The 17,518-nt window shown below is 34.6% G+C and overlaps 2 protein-coding genes across 4 annotated transcripts; one reads left to right on the forward strand and one right to left on the reverse strand.

Moving 5' to 3' along the window:
• The first annotated feature begins 787 nt into the window (after nucleotides 1-787).
• Nucleotides 788-9,101, forward strand: LOC105170947 (la-related protein 1A). 3 transcript variants are annotated; one of them, XM_088885099.1, is made up of 15 exons: nucleotides 788-969; nucleotides 1,095-1,375; nucleotides 2,418-2,943; nucleotides 3,105-3,273; nucleotides 3,750-3,840; nucleotides 4,155-4,226; nucleotides 4,373-4,890; nucleotides 5,854-5,923; nucleotides 6,536-6,631; nucleotides 6,715-7,055; nucleotides 7,198-7,341; nucleotides 7,512-7,575; nucleotides 7,826-7,971; nucleotides 8,138-8,242; nucleotides 8,595-9,101. In XM_088885099.1, exons 2-15 carry the CDS (start codon nucleotides 1,097-1,099, stop codon nucleotides 8,743-8,745), a joined length of 2,772 nt encoding a protein of 923 aa, XP_088741225.1. In that variant the 5' UTR covers nucleotides 788-969; nucleotides 1,095-1,096; the 3' UTR covers nucleotides 8,746-9,101. The 3 variants fall into 3 exon arrangements, with proteins under 3 accessions (XP_088741225.1, XP_011090202.1, XP_020552376.1); XM_011091900.3 differs by having other exon boundaries at nucleotides 788-1,375; XM_020696717.2 differs by lacking the exon at nucleotides 1,095-1,375 and having other exon boundaries at nucleotides 788-1,027.
• A 5,527-nt stretch (nucleotides 9,102-14,628) lies between these two features.
• LOC105171147 (uncharacterized) lies at nucleotides 14,629-16,296 on the reverse strand. Its single transcript, XM_011092173.3, has one exon. It carries the CDS (start codon nucleotides 16,207-16,209, stop codon nucleotides 14,629-14,631), a length of 1,581 nt encoding a protein of 526 aa, XP_011090475.2. The 5' UTR covers nucleotides 16,210-16,296.
• Nucleotides 16,297-17,518: the final 1,222 nt, after the last annotated feature.

Below are 17,518 nucleotides of genomic sequence, written 5' to 3' on the forward strand. Positions count from 1 at the left end.
TCTGCTTGTATATAATAAATAATACTTAAAACTTTAAAATATATTATAAATAAAAATAATGTATACACAAATTTATTGATTAAATAGTCAAGTTAATGTAAAACTCAAGAAAATGAATCAGTTAGTTATTTTATCAGTTGGAGCCCTACAGACATTTTTGGAATTATGAAAAATTAGTGTAACAGTATCAAAATTATAACTTCGTGTCTACTAGCCGTTATACCACACTGTTCCTGCGTGCATATAATAAATAATTATTTATGCTTTAAAATATATTATAAATAAGAATAAAATATATAAATCAATAAATTATATTTAAAAATAAATTAATTTAACGATATTAACGACAGAAAAAGATTCGATATTGTTGCTTTACATACTGCTGTTTGTGAGCGAAAATTTTATATTAGAATGGGTAGATTATATAGACATATAGATTAAAAGAAGAATTTGAGTAGGAATGGTTGAAAATATATAAAGACGTCTTTGGTAATTTAAAATATTGGTATTGCTGATTAAATAATCGCTATTTGTGAGTGAAAATAAAGTTTTATATTTTATGTAGTATAGATAAATAACGACCCTTTTTTTTAATAGTATAGACTAACACCCTTAGAAAATCGTCTTTAATTGTTAGATGTGGTTTGTGTAATTATGTAAAAAACAAATGTAATTTGTGTTAAATGATAATTATAAGTCTTAGGAAACAGAGTTGTAGTTTTAATTATATTAGAATTCGTATAAATACGTATGTTTTTACAATATATGTATATACGAAATCGTAATAGTCAATCTGTCAACATTGGTCTGAAAACCTTACAACCCTAGTCTCTCTCTGTCCTCCTCATCTTTCTCTCTCTCATACACACACACACAAAGCACTCTCTCACTCCTCTCCCTGCCGGCAAGTGCCTCACTTTTTCTCGTGCTTCCGCCACCTCTCTCCTCCATAGCCGCCACGCCTGTGCCGTAAGAAAATCAATTCACTTTCAATTCGAAATTTCCGACCCTGCACATCTTGTCTCCGGTAAATTCATATTTGTTTCACTAATTTTATCCGAATAAACCCGTGGGGGTATTTATTTTTTGCATAGTTATGGGGACGGGGGACAATGGGGGTAGTAGTGGTGGTGATCGGCCTGATAATCAGAATGACGTGGTTGTTGATGGGCCGCCCAAGTCGCCATGGAAAACATCGGCCGGGGCTCCTCCGGTGATGGGGCCTGATTCGGAGTCTTGGCCGGCGCTTTCCGACGCACAGCAGCCGCGGCCTAAGAATAATGGAAATGCCGATTCCAACTCCGCCAATTCGCCTCCCCTGCCGTCGCAAGCTGACGCTGATGGTGGTGGGGCTCCTCCGGCGGCTCCTCCGCCGGTGGGTGCAGTTTTCTTTTAGTTTTTGTTAATTTTGTCCTTTGAATTAGTTAATCTGTTTCTTGATCTGTGAATTTGCAGTTGGTTTTTGCATTTAGCTTTCCTTAAGGGGTTGAAGTACGTGGTTTTGCTTTCATTCTGTTTGTTTGCGTGTGCTTTTTCTGCATGTTTCTGATGAATTATTTAAGTAAAATAAACGAAAAGAGAAAGGAATATTTTGAAATTGAGAAACAGCTACAACATAAAGATTTGGGTTTTACTGGGAAGATGGTACATATGTCTCCAGTGTGAATGAAAAAGCATTGTTTTTGTTAGTTTAATTATATCTTTTAATTGGTTCAATTTTGTCTCCTTTACAACTCCAGTTATTGCATGCATATGTGGATTTGGCGCATATTGTCGAAAAGTTGAGTTAAGAAAGTGAGATCTGTTTGCGCGTATCTTTAAATACAAGACAGCTCAAATTGTATTCGTATGATATGGCACGTGGCCGCATAATCTTAGAGTTGGAAAGAAATTGCTTTTCTCACTTGTTCTGTCCACGTGTTCTGAACTTTTTAGTTCATGGTAATAGTGGAAATATATATTATGCTTTGTTAACTTATGGCACGATTTTAGCAATACAGGAGTGTTTCGTTTAAAAATCCCTCTTCTTTCAATATTCTTATATTTTCAATTGGCTAGTTGAAGCTTCTCAAGTCATCTTCTTTGTTCTGTATGGGTCTTCTGTATCTAGCTAGGATCAGAAACCTGCTGTATGAAGGATATCTCCCGATTTGCGGGGCCTTGTTTGGTCCATATTATTGTGCTTGCAATGGGGGATAAAATGTCACCAACTTTCTGTTTTTGTCTTTTGAGTATATACTGTTTCCTGAGATGGAATGTCTCATACCATTGGGAAAGGCTAGATGTGTTCTTGCATGTCTGATGTGATACATGTTGCCTGCAAATTTACTGTTCACTTGCACTTGTAGCTAATTGGATATGCATGATCTTATGTTTGAATCAGTTTAGCCTATTTGACAGTTTTTTCTGATTTCCAGGTCACGGCCGAGCAGCAGAAGTTCCATGGATGCGGTAATATTAAATCTCCCCGTAGGCCCTACTATCAAAACAAAGCTGGCCCCAAGCATGGCTCCAATGGTTTACCACCATATCCTGTTCCCTTACCCTATTATCCGCCAACATTTCCCCCCGTTTTCCATACAATGGTTCCGCCAATTTCTTCCCCTGGACATTCTTACCAGTTTCCCCACAGCCCTCTTCCAAGAGCTGATGCTCAATTGGTTAAGTCTGGTAGTGATCCAGCACAAGCTTTTGTGTCACCGGTAAATGGGGGTGGGGGTTTTCAGCCTTCACCGCGGGCTGATCAGAGGGTGCGTGATTCTAGTTCTGCTGGAAGAAGGCCTAACACTAAAGAACAAGGGGGCCAAATGAATCCTTCCTGGAATAATCAACGATCAGCTGCATCTAACAACTTTCATTTGCAGCAACCTTTGGGACCAAGACCTTTCATAAGGCCTCCATTGTTTGGTCCCACAGGCTTTGTTGATGGACCAAACTTCCCAGGTATATGAATAAAGAATATATGAATCTCTGTTATATATAGTTAAGTATCATTTTGTTCTGTGTGAATGATCTCTCTCATCCTCTATCCCTTTGTGTTTTATCTGTCTTTTTTTACCTTTTCCTTTGAGTATACATTTCTAACGAGGTTATCTATGATACAGGTCCACCTGGAGCTATCTATTACTATCCGCCTGCACCTCCAGCCTTTGTTAGAGTACCTTACCCACCATTTTTGGTTCCATGTCCTTTCAGCCCTGGAGTTCCCATGCCACCCTCGCCAGTAGTAGCCTTGAAAGCTAACATTATCAAGCAAATTGAATATTATTTCAGGTGAATTATCCAAACTGACTGTGAAAGCTAACATCATGTGAATACATTTCTGGACCGAACTACTTATATAATAACTGGAATACAATATATAGTTTACGCCTGTGTTTGCAGTGTCAACTATATTTCTTTAAACACTGATGGAGATTTGCTATTAATATATGGAGGATATTTCCTGTCTTTGGAGTCTGGCCACATATTTTGAAGTTTCATTGTGGCTGGACACTAATAATTCTTTATAATTATTCTTACTGATGGAGGGTGCATGTATTGACTCACATGCCGATGTTCCTTTGGAACTGTTTCTGTGTGTTGGCTGTAATTACAAAAGCAACTCTATCTTCTGGCATATAGATGACAACATGGATATGTTGATGTCGACGTGGAACTGTTTCTAATTAATAAGATATGATTGCAAATGCAAGTTTATTTTCAAGTAGTAGATGTCAACTAAGCGCTGAACCTTTCTACTTTGACAGTGATGAGAATCTGCAGAATGATCACTATTTGATTTCATTGATGGACGACCAAGGCTGGGTTCCAATATCGGTTATTGCTGACTTTAAACGGGTAAGTAATATTTTTAACAGTATCTTTGTATTATTTAATCTGTGTGCTTGGAGATACTACATAACATTTTGATAACTTTTTCCTCTTTTTGCTGGTGACTGAGAGATTGTAAATGCACTTTTTTATGTGGAAAATCCAAAACTTTGAAATTTCCTTTTCTTTTCCTTGTCTTGTTTCTTTTGTTGTGTGTGTCAGGTAGGTGATAGCCTGGGTATTTAAATCTGCTGGACGTCCCTTGACTCTGAGCTTGATTGATTCAGTTGTTTCGTCTGATTGTTATGCTACTAAGGTTTTCCCAAAATTTCGAGTTTCAGGTTAAGAGAATGAATGCAGAGATACCATTTATCCTAGATGCATTGCAGGCTTCAGGGACTATTGAAGTGCAGGTTTGATAATTTACCTTTCTTGAGCATCTCTCAGTTGGTTATTTACTCACTGTGGTCTTTACAAGTTTTCTTGCTTGCTTTTCATTACTAAAATTTCATTTGTGCTTGCCAAAATGTCCCTCAATATGCTTTGTATTTTAATGTAGGGTGATAAGGTAAGGAGACGTAACGAGTGGTCAAGGTGGATTCCAGCTTCTCGGATGAGTAAATCCTCACCCGTAGTTACAAGTACGGTGAAGAATGATGATCACAATGACAGTAAAATTCATAGTTCTGAAGGAACAATAGGACTTCCTCCAGCAAATCAAAGCACTGTGGATCACCTGCCACGATCCACTGATAACGAATCCGAGCAAAGCAAGGATAAGGTTCTTTCAAGTGGTGAAACACAAGAAGTTGCTTCAGGAAATTATATTTCGGGAATGGAGTTGGGTTTTCTGTCCAACAATAATGAACCAAATTCCTCAGCTACACAAGTTGCTGATTCTGTGAAGCCCATCATTCTGGAAAACACTGAACACAGAAAGAAGCAGGTTTCGTCAAATCTGGATGTGCAGAATATGGGTAACTCATCTAGTGATTTTTCAAGCACATTTATGCTTGATGAAGAGCTGGAACTGGAGCACAAGATGACAAGGAATGACCATCCTTCTACAGTGGAAAGGTATTTCTTGCTTGTTTTCTGCTTTATTTACCTGTATCTGCTATTGGTCTTGTTTATACCTAGCTTTATTTTTTATTAAGTGCTTGACACAGCCAAGTCCATGACGAGATTCGTTTACCTTACATTGTTGCCTCGCGGGCAGTTGCTTGTGATATAATGGGCTCCATCCTGTTCTTTTCTGCCACCTGTAAAAATTTCTTAAATGGATAACAGGTTTATATCACTTGTGAAATTGATTAAATGAAAAAAGTTGGATATGGACTTCTTTGGGAGTCGCTCAGTATTAACTTTATGGCGCCAAATGCCTTAACAGTGTTTAGTAGATTATTTCCACGTAAAACCCTAGAATGAGTATGGTTTTCATGTTCATTGGTGTCCCTTCCTTTTGGATGTGAATAGCAGAAAATTTAGCATGATATCTTTGTGGCGCCAATTCTGTACTAGTTTCATGTATAGGCGTTTTCTCTTCTTCCTATTCTTTTTTCTTTTGGCAGTATGTAGCTCATAGTTGTAAGATAGGGTTGATAACTTTAGCATTAGGTTAACAGTTTTGTTATTTAAACACTTCTGCTCAACTTGCCTCAAAACTTTAAATGTGCATGTCTTATTTTCTTTGATTGAATTAAATTTTGTAATTGTGAATTGGAAACACTTTAGCTTGCTTTAGATGGATATGTTACTTCGTCGTTGGGTGAACGGAATGAATATCATCATTGTGAGGACCTATAGGGATTCCGGATTTCTCTAAATGAAATAAAAGTTAATCCGTTTCTCATCTACATTTGACCTACTTTACCTCTTGGCAACTTGTCTTCCTTGACTCGTTCGACTGGCTAATGTAATGTACTTAATGTAGAAGTTAGAGCAGTAATATTTTGAAGTACAAGTTCTTCCATCGCGTGTTAATTTCTTTTACATGCTAGGTAATTTGACTTACCATTTGAAATCTCTGGATCATTGCAGGGTTGATGATGAAGATGATGAAATCACTGTTAATGATCAAGTTGTGGACAGGCTTGTAATTGTCACTCAGGCGAGCCCATGAATTCCCTGGCTGTTTTTTTTTTTGAAATATGCTGCTAGCCTGCTCCTTTAGATCATTCTCAGTATTGTTCTGTAATGCTAATGATTGATGTGATATTTTTTGGGGCTTCGATGAATATAGAGTTATATTCTGTTCTGTGAATCTGTGATCCTGTTTTTGGTGCTATTATTAATTTTCTTTGAGGGTGCTGAAACACACCCTAGTGTGGAGATCTACCTGACTGCTTTAGCCCGAATCTAAAGCTTTGGGTGCACTTTCTTAGTTTTGTCATGTGACTTTGTTTCACTTTGATCCATTTGCAAACAAATATATCACGGCCTGAGTCCTATACTAGGTTAATTTGTCGATTGGAAGCATCAGTATTCAAAATGTTTTCCCTCACCCAGGACAAGCTCCTAGATCTGTGGATATCCAGGGTCTCTGTGTTGTAGAGAAATCAATGGGAATAGGCTTGAGAATTTGTCTTGTTTCTATACTGAATATGCATGGTGTCAATGTGAGTAAACGCTTTAGCATAATATGGTTCGCTTCAAAAATTAATTGTCGACATGCTTGTCAGTTTAATTGTTGAAACAATGACCAACTACATTTATGCTACAGGATAGTCGGATGAGTGAAGGACATGGTGAAGAATCAAAAACCATATCCAGTGAGCTTGCTTCTGCTATAAATGATGGCCTCTACTTTTATGAGCAGGTTGACGAGTCTTTTTATGACCTTTCTGTTGCATCATACGAAAAGGAAAATCAATTGTTATTTTAACTATTATTCAACTACAGGAACTAAACTCGAAAAGGTCTCATCGTAGGCATAATAAGCCTATTAATGAAAGCAGGGATGAGAACTCCAGATATTCTGCTAACAGTGCTGCTGTACTGAATTCGAGGTTCCCAGATCATTCTACTGGAAGAGGCAGCAGTGAAGGACCTGGATATTCTATTTCTCGAAGGAAGCAAAATAAAGGCAGCTCAAAGCAACAGTCCATTCAGAAGCAGCGGCTGTTCCATGGAAATTTTAAAGCTCATTCAAGTGGCCGAATTTCTGCCGGAGTAATATCTGAAAGTCCACCTAGTGATGCAGTTGGTTTTTTCTTTGGTTCTACACCTCCAGATAGTCATGGGTGAGTTTAACAAATTTCATCGTGTTCTTCTTGGCATCTCTAATTATGTACAATTTGGGGAGCATCTGATTTATTGTGCTTCAGGTTTGTTATTTATATTTGTTTCCCTGGCAGTGTTAAAACCCAATCTGGAATTTTGCAGGTTCAGGCCTTCAAAGTTGAGTGCTTCACCTCAGAGCAATCTCTCAGGAAGTAGTCCACCAGTTGGTTCAGTGCCAAAGTCGTTTCCACCATTTCAACATCCAAGTCATAAACTTTTGGAGGAAAATGGTTTCAAACAGCAGTTGTAAGCAGATCTATTTAGAGGCAGTTTTAAGCTACAAATGCAACTTTGCTTGTCTAGATATTGAGGGACATATCAATTTTTAGTATGCTTTCCACATTTCTGTGCAGAATAACATGTTTTGCAAGTAATTTGGAAACTTTTGATTGGCTGATAATTTTTCTTCTTCAAAGGTACAAGAAATACCAAAAGCGCTGCCTTAGCGAGCGAAAGAAAATGGGCATTGGTTGCAGTGAGGTACTGTTTGAATCTTTTGCTGAAAATTTTTATTGGAAGAGTGTTCTCAAGAGACTTGTGATCTCATTTTCTTTGAGATGAGGATGTTGTGGATGTTTCTTCTTCAATTTTATCTTGTTGACTTGTTCATTAAATGATAATTTAGCTGGATTGCAAATGGTATTGGCAAACTATTGTTGATGTGGGTGAAGTGATTCTTGTTGTGCACATCTTGTTGATGTCTATGTAATGCACCTCTCTTTACTTGCAGGAGATGAACACACTGTATAGGTTTTGGTGTTATTTCTTAAGGAACATGTTTGTTCCTTCCATGTATAATGAATTCCAGAAGCTGGCTCTAGAGGATGCTGCTGCTAATTACAATTATGGATTAGAGTGCCTATTCAGGTTTTATAGGTAGGATATATTTATTTGTTGCTTTTCTCTTTCTAGATGGTTGTAGATTCTTGATTTTTCTCTTGTTTTCCTCATTTCCTTTCCCTGATTCTCTTTCAACATAAATGGCCCTTCCTAATTGGATGTCCTTACTTTAAGTTCTTCATACTTTGTTTTCTTATTTCAGCTATGGCTTGGAGAAGGAATTTAGACAAGACGTCTATGAGGACTTTGAACAGCTGACGCTTGACTTCTATAAAAAGGGGAACCTTTATGGCCTAGAAAAGTATTGGTAAATTAACCTTTGTAACTCACCTTTTTTCTTTTCTGTGTTTCCCTTATGTTCCACTTCTGAGTAACGTGCAGAAAATGTGCAAAAAATGTGATGTGAGACATGAGAAACCATGCTTTACCAAAGTTTGTCCTGATAGTTAAATATATAGATGGCTAGACTCTTGAATGTTATAGAAAGATCGAACTGGCTGACGTTTTAATACCGAACACTCTGATAATCTGATTTTGCATATTGAGTATCTACAAGACTTTTGAGGATGTTATATGCACGTGGTCCTATATTTCTTGTTTTCAAGCTTCCCTTTGTTTTATTCCTTTTGAACTTCACAAGGCTTATTCTTACTTGGCAGGGCATTTCACCATTATCGGGAGGCCCGTGATCATAAAGAACCACTTAAGAAGCATCCAGAACTGGACAAGCTGCTAAGAGAGGAATTCCGTAGTTTGGATGACTTCAACCGTGCCAAGGCAAAGAATGCCGTACAAGAAGGTACCCATTAAGCTATCGGCTGATGTTTTTGCTGTTGCAACAAGTTTTGGGAAGAGAAGATTCTAACATTCTATAGAGCTAGCTGATGTTGGTGGCCCATTTTGTTGTGGGTATTTAAGGATGTTTTTTGTACATAGTATGTCGACAGGCACTATTTTCGGCCCATTAAGCTGGACAGAGTGTTTGATACCGTAGAGGTTCTTGTTCCTAAGGCCTCTATAGGATTCTTTTTGATGTCCAACAGCTTGATGGGGCTTTTCTCTTTTTGCCAATAGGGTTTGTAACTTGTATATAAGGATAATCTTGAAGCCCAAAAAACCAAAAAAAATTATAGATAATAAAGACATCAGAGTTTTAAAACATGGAATTGATGGAATGCAGGCCCATTTGGTTTTTGCTTACTAGTTACTTTTGTCAATGTTGTCCCTTTTTTGTGGTACATCTATGCATATATTTGTGTGTTCAAAAAATGTGAATTTTAGAAGTATACGTTTGATGAATATTACTGTGTAATTCTGGGATTGAATGCGGTAGGAATGTTGGCTAGAGAACTATGAAACATTGCGGTCATAAATTAGAATGAGTTACTTATATTGTTATATACTTTCCATGTTTGTGCATATTTTGTGCACAAGATAGAAACTGCACATGATCAAGAGATGTGATTGTTCCATGCTCTCATGTGCTTTCTCGTACCATGCACTAATTACCATGTGATATGAGTATAATTTTGTATGTGATCTGCAGATTTAAGGTAAGATTTTACTTACGATCTATGCGCGTTCTAAGCCCAGTAAAAGATTTAATTTATTATTAATTAATTCGGATCTTTTATTGCACATTTGTATTGCAGTCGAATTTAATTGATTTGAAATGACAATAGGGTTCATTGAGGTTGCATTTAGATTGAAGGATTTGAAATTCATGGATTGAAGGATTTAAAATATTTCATAATAAATTCTTTTGAATATATTTTAATAATTTTAAATATAAAGGATTCCCATTTGGAAAAAATTTTCATTTTAATTTTGAACTAAAATTTGATGAATATGGTTGCAGTTCAATTTTTTTTTCTTTTTCAAATGGAATCATTTGAATCCTTTATCCAAATTTTCATTCAAACCCAAATTTAAATCCTCAAAATTGAGTTTTCATTTTTTGAGAAAATACTAAAAAAACCATCAAAATTTGTAACAAAGAAAAAAGTGGTAAATTGCATAACACCCCATGTGTTTTAGTAAAATATTGCAAAATCCCTCTATATTAGTTTTATAGGTGAAAAATTCTCTATGTTATTTGAAATACAACGAAAAAACCCTCTATGTTAGAAAACTAATGGAGAGTAGTTGAAATTAGCCTATTTCGCAAGTATGCTTCTTTTTTGGCATTTTTCAAGGTTTCTCTATATGGGCTAATGTCTATTTTTGCCCCTCCCCTTTTTAACATGTAAATATATTTTAATAAATAATATATGTTTTGAAGTAATAAATAATATGTTATTGATCAAATTAAAATATAAATTGAATATCAAAATACCTGAATAATATATAACATTTTAATTGTTAAAAATTTTAAAAATTGAAAAAGCACCATACAAAAATAAATATACTAAAATTCACATTTTAAATTTAAATATTGGTATAAATATAAATATCAATCAATTATATAATTATATATTATTAATTAAATTAAATTACTATACATTAAAAAAAATATATTAATTAAACATAAAAACATTATATAAATTTTTTAAAATTATATTATTTTTAATATAAATAATAAATTAAAATGATCATTATAAATATTTTAATAAATTTTTGTTATTTTTTAAATTTTGAAAAGAATTTATTTTATTTTTTTAAAAAAATATAAAACTGCCAGCTATCCTCCACCTCACCATCTGCTGCCACCCACACTTCGCCGCCCACCACCCATCGACCTGGTTCTGGGCGACGACGGCATAGGAAACTGGGCGATAATTCAAGGTGCCGTCCCCCTCTTTTGCACAAACGATACATGGCCGCCTACAAAGACAGCGGTGCCGTACATAATCATATATATACATAATTCTGTATATATATAAATAAAAGATATATCATTTAAATTTGTTGACTTTTTAACTAGTGAAAATCGAGGGCTATCGTAACAAAGGTATAACGGATAATTTAACAAAATTTTAACACTGTTAAGCCTAACTTTTAAAAACATAAATGGTTTTTTTGCCTATTTTTTAAACTAAAGAAAGTTTTCAACTAAAATTTTAAAATATAAGAAGATTTTATGCAATTTATCCAGAAAATATGTGTTTCTATGTCTAAATAATCCTAACTTTGTAAGGAAATTAAGTTTAAAAAGGTAATAAAATCACACACAAATTAGGAATTCCAATTAGTGGAAACAATAAATCATTAGTGTTCCTACCTAAATATAACATCTGATTCTACTTCAAATATAATTATTTGTATGAAGATTGAATTTTTTTAGAAAACAATTGGAATATTTAACTATATATATACATATTAATACGACGATCGGCCAAAATTAAGTTAAGAGTTAAATACATTTTGCACCCTTAATATATACCACCTTCGTCAATTATCCCCTAAATTAAAGAAATCTTCAATTACCCTCTATATTTGTCATACCATTTAAATTAAATAAAAATGAACAAAAATACCATTAACTATTAATTAATAATATGCTATATTCATTTAATGCCTTCTATAGTTAAATATATCAATCAATTTGACTTTAATTTTTTATTCATTTATGATGTTAATAAATTAATATTGGATTAGTCACATATTGATAATATCAATGTTAGTACTTTTAAATTAAAATAAATTTATAAACTTGTATTCGTGCATTACACTAGATATAATTTTAAAAGAAAAAAATATTGCAAGTGACCGTTGAGCCTATTGTTTTGGCACTAAAATGTCAAATGAGGTAATTTTATTTTTTTTGTTTGCCTTTCCATGTAATAACTTTATTTTATCCCTTGATCTAACCTTAGGTCCAACACGTTAGGCCTGTCAATAAGTGTGCAATACTTCGACCCAAACCCATTTTGATAGTTATGACCCATATCCGCACATAGTATTTTTATGTTAGATCCAGACTTGACCACATATATATGGTAATAATTTTTTTTATTTGGGTAGAACCTACACTCTAAATTACCCGAGGCTAAAATTTTGATATGTAAAAGTGATTCTTTATTCGTTAATTTAAAATTAGTGAATTTATAAATTTTTGCTAGTTATCAATAAGACTATTTATCACTCAAATTCGAAATAATTATTTTTTACTTTATTAATTTGTACAGATTTGATAAACATTATAGTTCAGTAAATTTTTCAAATTGATTGATATATTTAACAATAGAGGGCATTAATATGAACATATCATATTATTAATAGTTAAGAATATTTTTATCAATTTTTATTTAATTTTAAGAATTATCCACATGTATTGGGGTAATTAATGAAGATTTTTATTTAATTTAGGGGTAATTGACGAAGGTAACACACTTCACGGGTGCAAATGTATTTAACCCCTAAGTTAATTTTAAACCAAATATTAATTTTTGATAATTTAATTTTTTTAGTTGGTAAGAAAAAAAATCTCATCTATTTTAAGTTAAAAAATAATTTTGTATTCATCTATACTATATTTCAGCTTCAAAATTAGGATACTCATCCAATTTGTATTTGTTTTGAGCAAATTCAAATTTTTGGACAAAATTTTATCCATCCAAAAGAATATTTATCTTCCCACTAATTATTTATTCTTATTTTAATCATAAACAGATAAACTTAATTTTCAGTCGCCAAACTTATAGCAATCTTTTGGTATATTTCATGCAATAAATTTTTAATTTTAATCAGGTAAAAATATGATTTTTTATGCTTAGAAATTTCATTATCATATTTCTTTGACATTTTTTGTTGCTTTTTACAGACTGATAAAGTAAGTTTTGAATTCTATTCAAATTGATTATTTTAAAAATTGTAGTTATAATTTTTAATTTTCTTTATATTGAGTTATTTCAATTTTTATTTTAATTCTTCTTCACAATTATTTTGGCCTTTTCTTTTCTTTTTCTTTTTACATTATATTTTTTATTAATGTAAATGGCAATTTTATCCAGTACTCACTACAAAAAAAAAAAAAAAAAATTATTTTATTGCGACCAAAACTTTTTGTCCCAATTTGGATTGGGTATTGCAACGGTTGTGCGATGATTGACGCCATCTTCGGCTTGAAACAAAATGGATTGGTGTATCGACGGACTGCTTGTTGTAAAGGTCGTCTCAGAGTTAGGCTCGTCTATTGCCGTTACAAAGATCGTCCCAAATATTTTTTCTTTCTCATTATTGCAGTTGCAAAGATCGTCCCAAATATTTTTTCTTTCTCATTTTGCAACAGCATTTTATAAGGGGATAATTTGGAATTTGTAGTGGAGCAATTATAATTAGGACGGTTTACTATGCACGCCGTCACTTAACCCTAAGGTTTCCGGTATTGGAAATTTGAAAGATCCACTGTGTTTGGTTTTGTTTAATTTTGGATTATCTCTATGATGGGTCAAAACATATTCAATGTTTGTTTTTTTTTTTTTTTCATATTGTATTTGTGTGAATTTTTGGTCTTGAGTTTTGTATATATGATATATACACATATATATAATATAAAAGAGATATATATATGATTTGACAATAAACAATGATTTTTATCTCTTAAAGCACAACATTAGACATACAACACTTACATATATACATATATAAAAGAGCTATAATTTGATAATAAATAGTGATTTTTGTCTAACAAACACTTGCAAACACAACATCAAACATACAACACTTATTTTAAATTATCTCTAAAAATAAATTCAAACATACATATTTATCTTTATTTTCTCTCTTTATCTTTACAAAACACCAAAAAAAAAAAAAAAAAAAGAATCAAAACACTATTTAGATGTTTTTGCAATACATATTCTCTTCTTTCTCTTAGTTTTTGTGCACTTAAAAAGTTTTCTCCGAAGTTATGATGAAATTGTGCATAAGATTAAGCCTCGAAATTCAAAATGCAGATCTAATTATTAAATTAATTTATTATCAAAATGCAATCGCGGGAAATAAAATATAGCTAATAAATAAACTTGATATATAAAAAAAATGTATATGAGTGGGAATATTAAGAAGGAAGAAGTTGTTACTTAAACATGGGCAGTGAACAAATAAAATAAATAGATAAATTTTAAAATAAAAATAACGATGACACACCAAAAAATTATAAATCATCAAAATCACTCTCTTCAATTGTATATAATATATATATATATATAATTACTAATAAACGAACAAAATCATTTAGAAATTACAAGACAGGTTACGAATTAATATGCCCAAAAATTATTAAAAAAAAGTTTTACAACACGAAGCACCAAGATGTAACGTACGCAAATTAGAAAATACACTTATATCATTCAATAATTAATTAGTATATCTTTTGTAGAAAAATTCGTACAGTAGACGTAGACGACCGCTCATCATAATCAACTATTTATACCAGCACAATGGTTAAAGTATTAGATTTGACACAGCTGAAGCCTGAATGTAATGTTAAAGGTTTCCACAGGGAAAAATGGACATATATATATATATATATATGCTAGATTGCTACGCAAATGAGATTAATAAGGTGATCAAAAATTGCAAGCCTGATGAGGATTCTGCAATTAATCCTTCAAACATGCAATGAACCTCAACAAGATCAACAACGTTAGTTAGCTGAAAGCAGCTAGCTAGCAGAAAACAATGTCAACAAAGTTCAAGAACAAAACATGAATTTTCACAAATTAAAATGTAAGACATATGACAGCATGATCATAAATCTCCAGCTGCATCCTTGGACTGATGATCAGACCTGCTATCTTGATCATCTTCGTCGTCTGGCATCTCATTGAGATCAAATCCAAGGGGGACTTTCTGTTCAGCTCTAACACTTTCATCTGCCGCAGAATGGCACCTCTTGTGGCCTCCAAGCGCCTGCCCGGTCGCGAACGTCTTGTCGCAAATGTTGCACGGATGATCATTGACTGGTGTTCTATGTTGTTCACCTGCAGTTGTTGCTCCTATATTGTTGGTGCCGGTCCTGGTCCGGATCGCCTCCTGCCTGGCGACGCTGGGTTGTTGTCTGTCCATGGTGTTGAAGATGCTCACCTTGAACTTGATGTGGCTGGACCTGTGGCCTCCCAATGCCTGATAAGAACGAAAACTCTTGAAACAAGTTTCACAAAGGTGCTTTTCTGAGGTGGAATTTGGTTCTACGGGCATGGTCTTTTCGTCGACACCGACCTTTTCTTGATCAGTATCCATGGGGTGCTTAGCTCCTTCATCATTATCTCCTGCTTCGTTGTTGTTCTTCAATTCGGTCATGGCTGTTATGCAGATCTCGTTATCGGAATCAATATAATCTGGGAGAAGTGCAGCATTCGAATCGGTTTTCTCTTTTCCTTTATCATTGTTTGAGCGTACTGGATGATCATGATCAGTGGCCTGATCCCTTTCAATTATTTCCAGGGATGACTGGTTCTCTGGTTTCTTGAATTCCAATTGGGGCCCTGGAGAATCCAGTTTTTGCTTCTTGGAGTGACCAAGAGTTTCGATTTGGACTTCGGGCTCTTGGGGGGCGGAGGAATTGCTGCCCATGTCCTCAACTTCTTCAACATTTCGCTTCGTTTCGAGTAACCTAATCAACTGATGCACAGCAACAATTACTTCTTCGTCTTGGGGAAAGCTCAAAGCAGGAGGAGAATCGCTGACTGGCTTCAACGGCCCCCGCCCACGCTTAGCTCTCCTGGTCCAGCCCTTCAAATTGCTATCTAACTCCGCCATTGGAGCCTCTTTCGGGCCTGAATCAATCTGATCATAATCACCACCATAACCATCTTCTTGATTAGGCCCGATATCCTCAAATTCGGGCTCAGAAGAACCCTCCGTAAACTCCATCTTTGGCGGCGCCATCCCCCTCCACTCCCTCTCAGGGTGACATCTCATGTGACCATACAAAGACTTCTTCGACTGAAAACCCCTCCCACATAGAACACACGAGTTCTCCACCGCCGAGCCCGATCCCGATCCCGAGCCCGAGCCCGAGCCCTTATCCTGGCTCTTTGTCCTGGATTTCAGCTTCTTCAAAGACTGATCTTTGTTAGCTTGAACGTGAGCGCTGCTCATATGACCTCCCAACGCCTTCCCGGAGCTAAAACTCCGGTTGCACTCCTTACAATAATGGGTCTTTATTTCTTCACCCAAACCAATCTCCGCCTCCGCCTCCACCGCTGCGTCCTCCTCCTCCTCCGGCACCATTCTAGGAAACTTGAGCTTCACCCGAATCCTCCCGTTCGGCGGCGGCACCTCCGACCCACCTCGTTCATCTTCCATTCTTGATTCCTCCTGCCACATCAAATATTCCTTATAATCCTACTGATCCATCGTTTCAACACAGAATTAATCAAAAAAACACAAAAAAGGGCCAAGAATTCAAACACGGGAAAAGGGTTCTAAAGTTCTTGAAAATCTTGATGAATCCGAAAAGGAGAAAACCCTAAAGAAGACAGAAGGGCAATGACATACGTACGACTAAATAGAAGAAAATCATAAATATGGAAAGTGGTTAGAATTATTCGGATTGGGGATGAGAGAGAGAATTAAAGAGTCATCATCAGTAATATGGAAGAGTTCTGACTCTCTCACAAGAAATTCAAACACCATAAGAATGAAATTAACGGAGTAGTGCAAACCCTCTTCCTCCAAAAAACCAACTAGATTAACACGAATATATAATCAACAAGATACGATAGATTAAACATATATGCACGCACAAATATACACAGACACACATATATACGTGTGTGTAATGTGTCTCTCTGCGTGTGTGTGTGTGTGTGTGTGAATTGTGAATGGCTGGTGTAATTGGTGAATACAGGAATCGCGGGTTGATCTGCATGGGTTCTTACCTGCGTCCCTAGAATTCTTCTCTCACTGTCTTTCTGTATTCTTCAGAGACCAACTTTAATTTTATCTTTTCTTTTGGGGGGGGGGGGGGGGGGGGGTTGGGGGGTTAAAGAAGTTGCCTTGCTTGGTTTGGTTTCTCGCAGTGGTGCTATATTGGTATAGGGAAAGTCTTATAACGTGATTTCTCATAAAGATCTTTAATTACTTTCTGAAAATAAAATGATATGTAATGCTCTCCTATTTTTCTTGAGAGGATATATACTAGTATAAACCTATATATATATATATATGATTGGGAAAGTATTTTTGCACTTATCTTGTTCCAACATAAATGGACTTTTTTTTTTTAACTTATTTTTAATTATCTATAGTGAGATTTGTGTTGATTTACATGAATTATGTGGTAAATGATTTTTTTGACTCATGTTGTAATTCGTTGTTGTGAAAGTAAATACGTTCGTATTTATAAATAATTATGTGTGGGCACCAAATCTACATAGAAAAAATATCTACTTTTACACTTGTCAACTTGTTATAATTATAACCGTTATGAATATATATATATATATATATATATTGTAGTAATAAACTTTTACTTTCAAAACTTAGACGACACGTAAGATAAGATTATTGCAACGGGTCAATGTAATGATATATTTTGCTAGATTTTAGCAATATTTCATGTAAAAATCGATTACGAAATCTTTTCCTAGCTAGTTATTTAAATTAAGATATATTCTCTAAACAAATAATCTCA

The sequence above is a fragment of the Sesamum indicum genome, linkage group LG9 (genome assembly GCF_026168435.1).
Source record: "Sesamum indicum cultivar Baizhima isolate 11 linkage group LG9, ASM2616843v1, whole genome shotgun sequence".
Taxonomy (NCBI): Eukaryota; Viridiplantae; Streptophyta; class Magnoliopsida; order Lamiales; family Pedaliaceae; genus Sesamum; species Sesamum indicum.

What these genes read in the sequence shown, in the direction of transcription:
- LOC105171147 (XM_011092173.3), bottom strand. Translation starts at nt 16,209, where the DNA reads ATGTGGCAGGAGGAATCAAGAATGGAAGATGAACGAGGTGGGTCGGAG.
- LOC105170947 (XM_011091900.3), top strand. Translation starts at nt 1,097, where the DNA reads ATGGGGACGGGGGACAATGGGGGTAGTAGTGGTGGTGATCGGCCTGAT. An exon ending in GCCTCTACTTTTATGAGCAG is followed by an intron (nt 6,632 to 6,714) that starts GTTGACGAGTCT and finishes ATTCAACTACAG; the next exon opens with GAACTAAACTCGAAAAGGTC. An exon ending in TGCCTATTCAGGTTTTATAG is followed by an intron (nt 7,972 to 8,137) that starts GTAGGATATATT and finishes TTCTTATTTCAG; the next exon opens with CTATGGCTTGGAGAAGGAAT.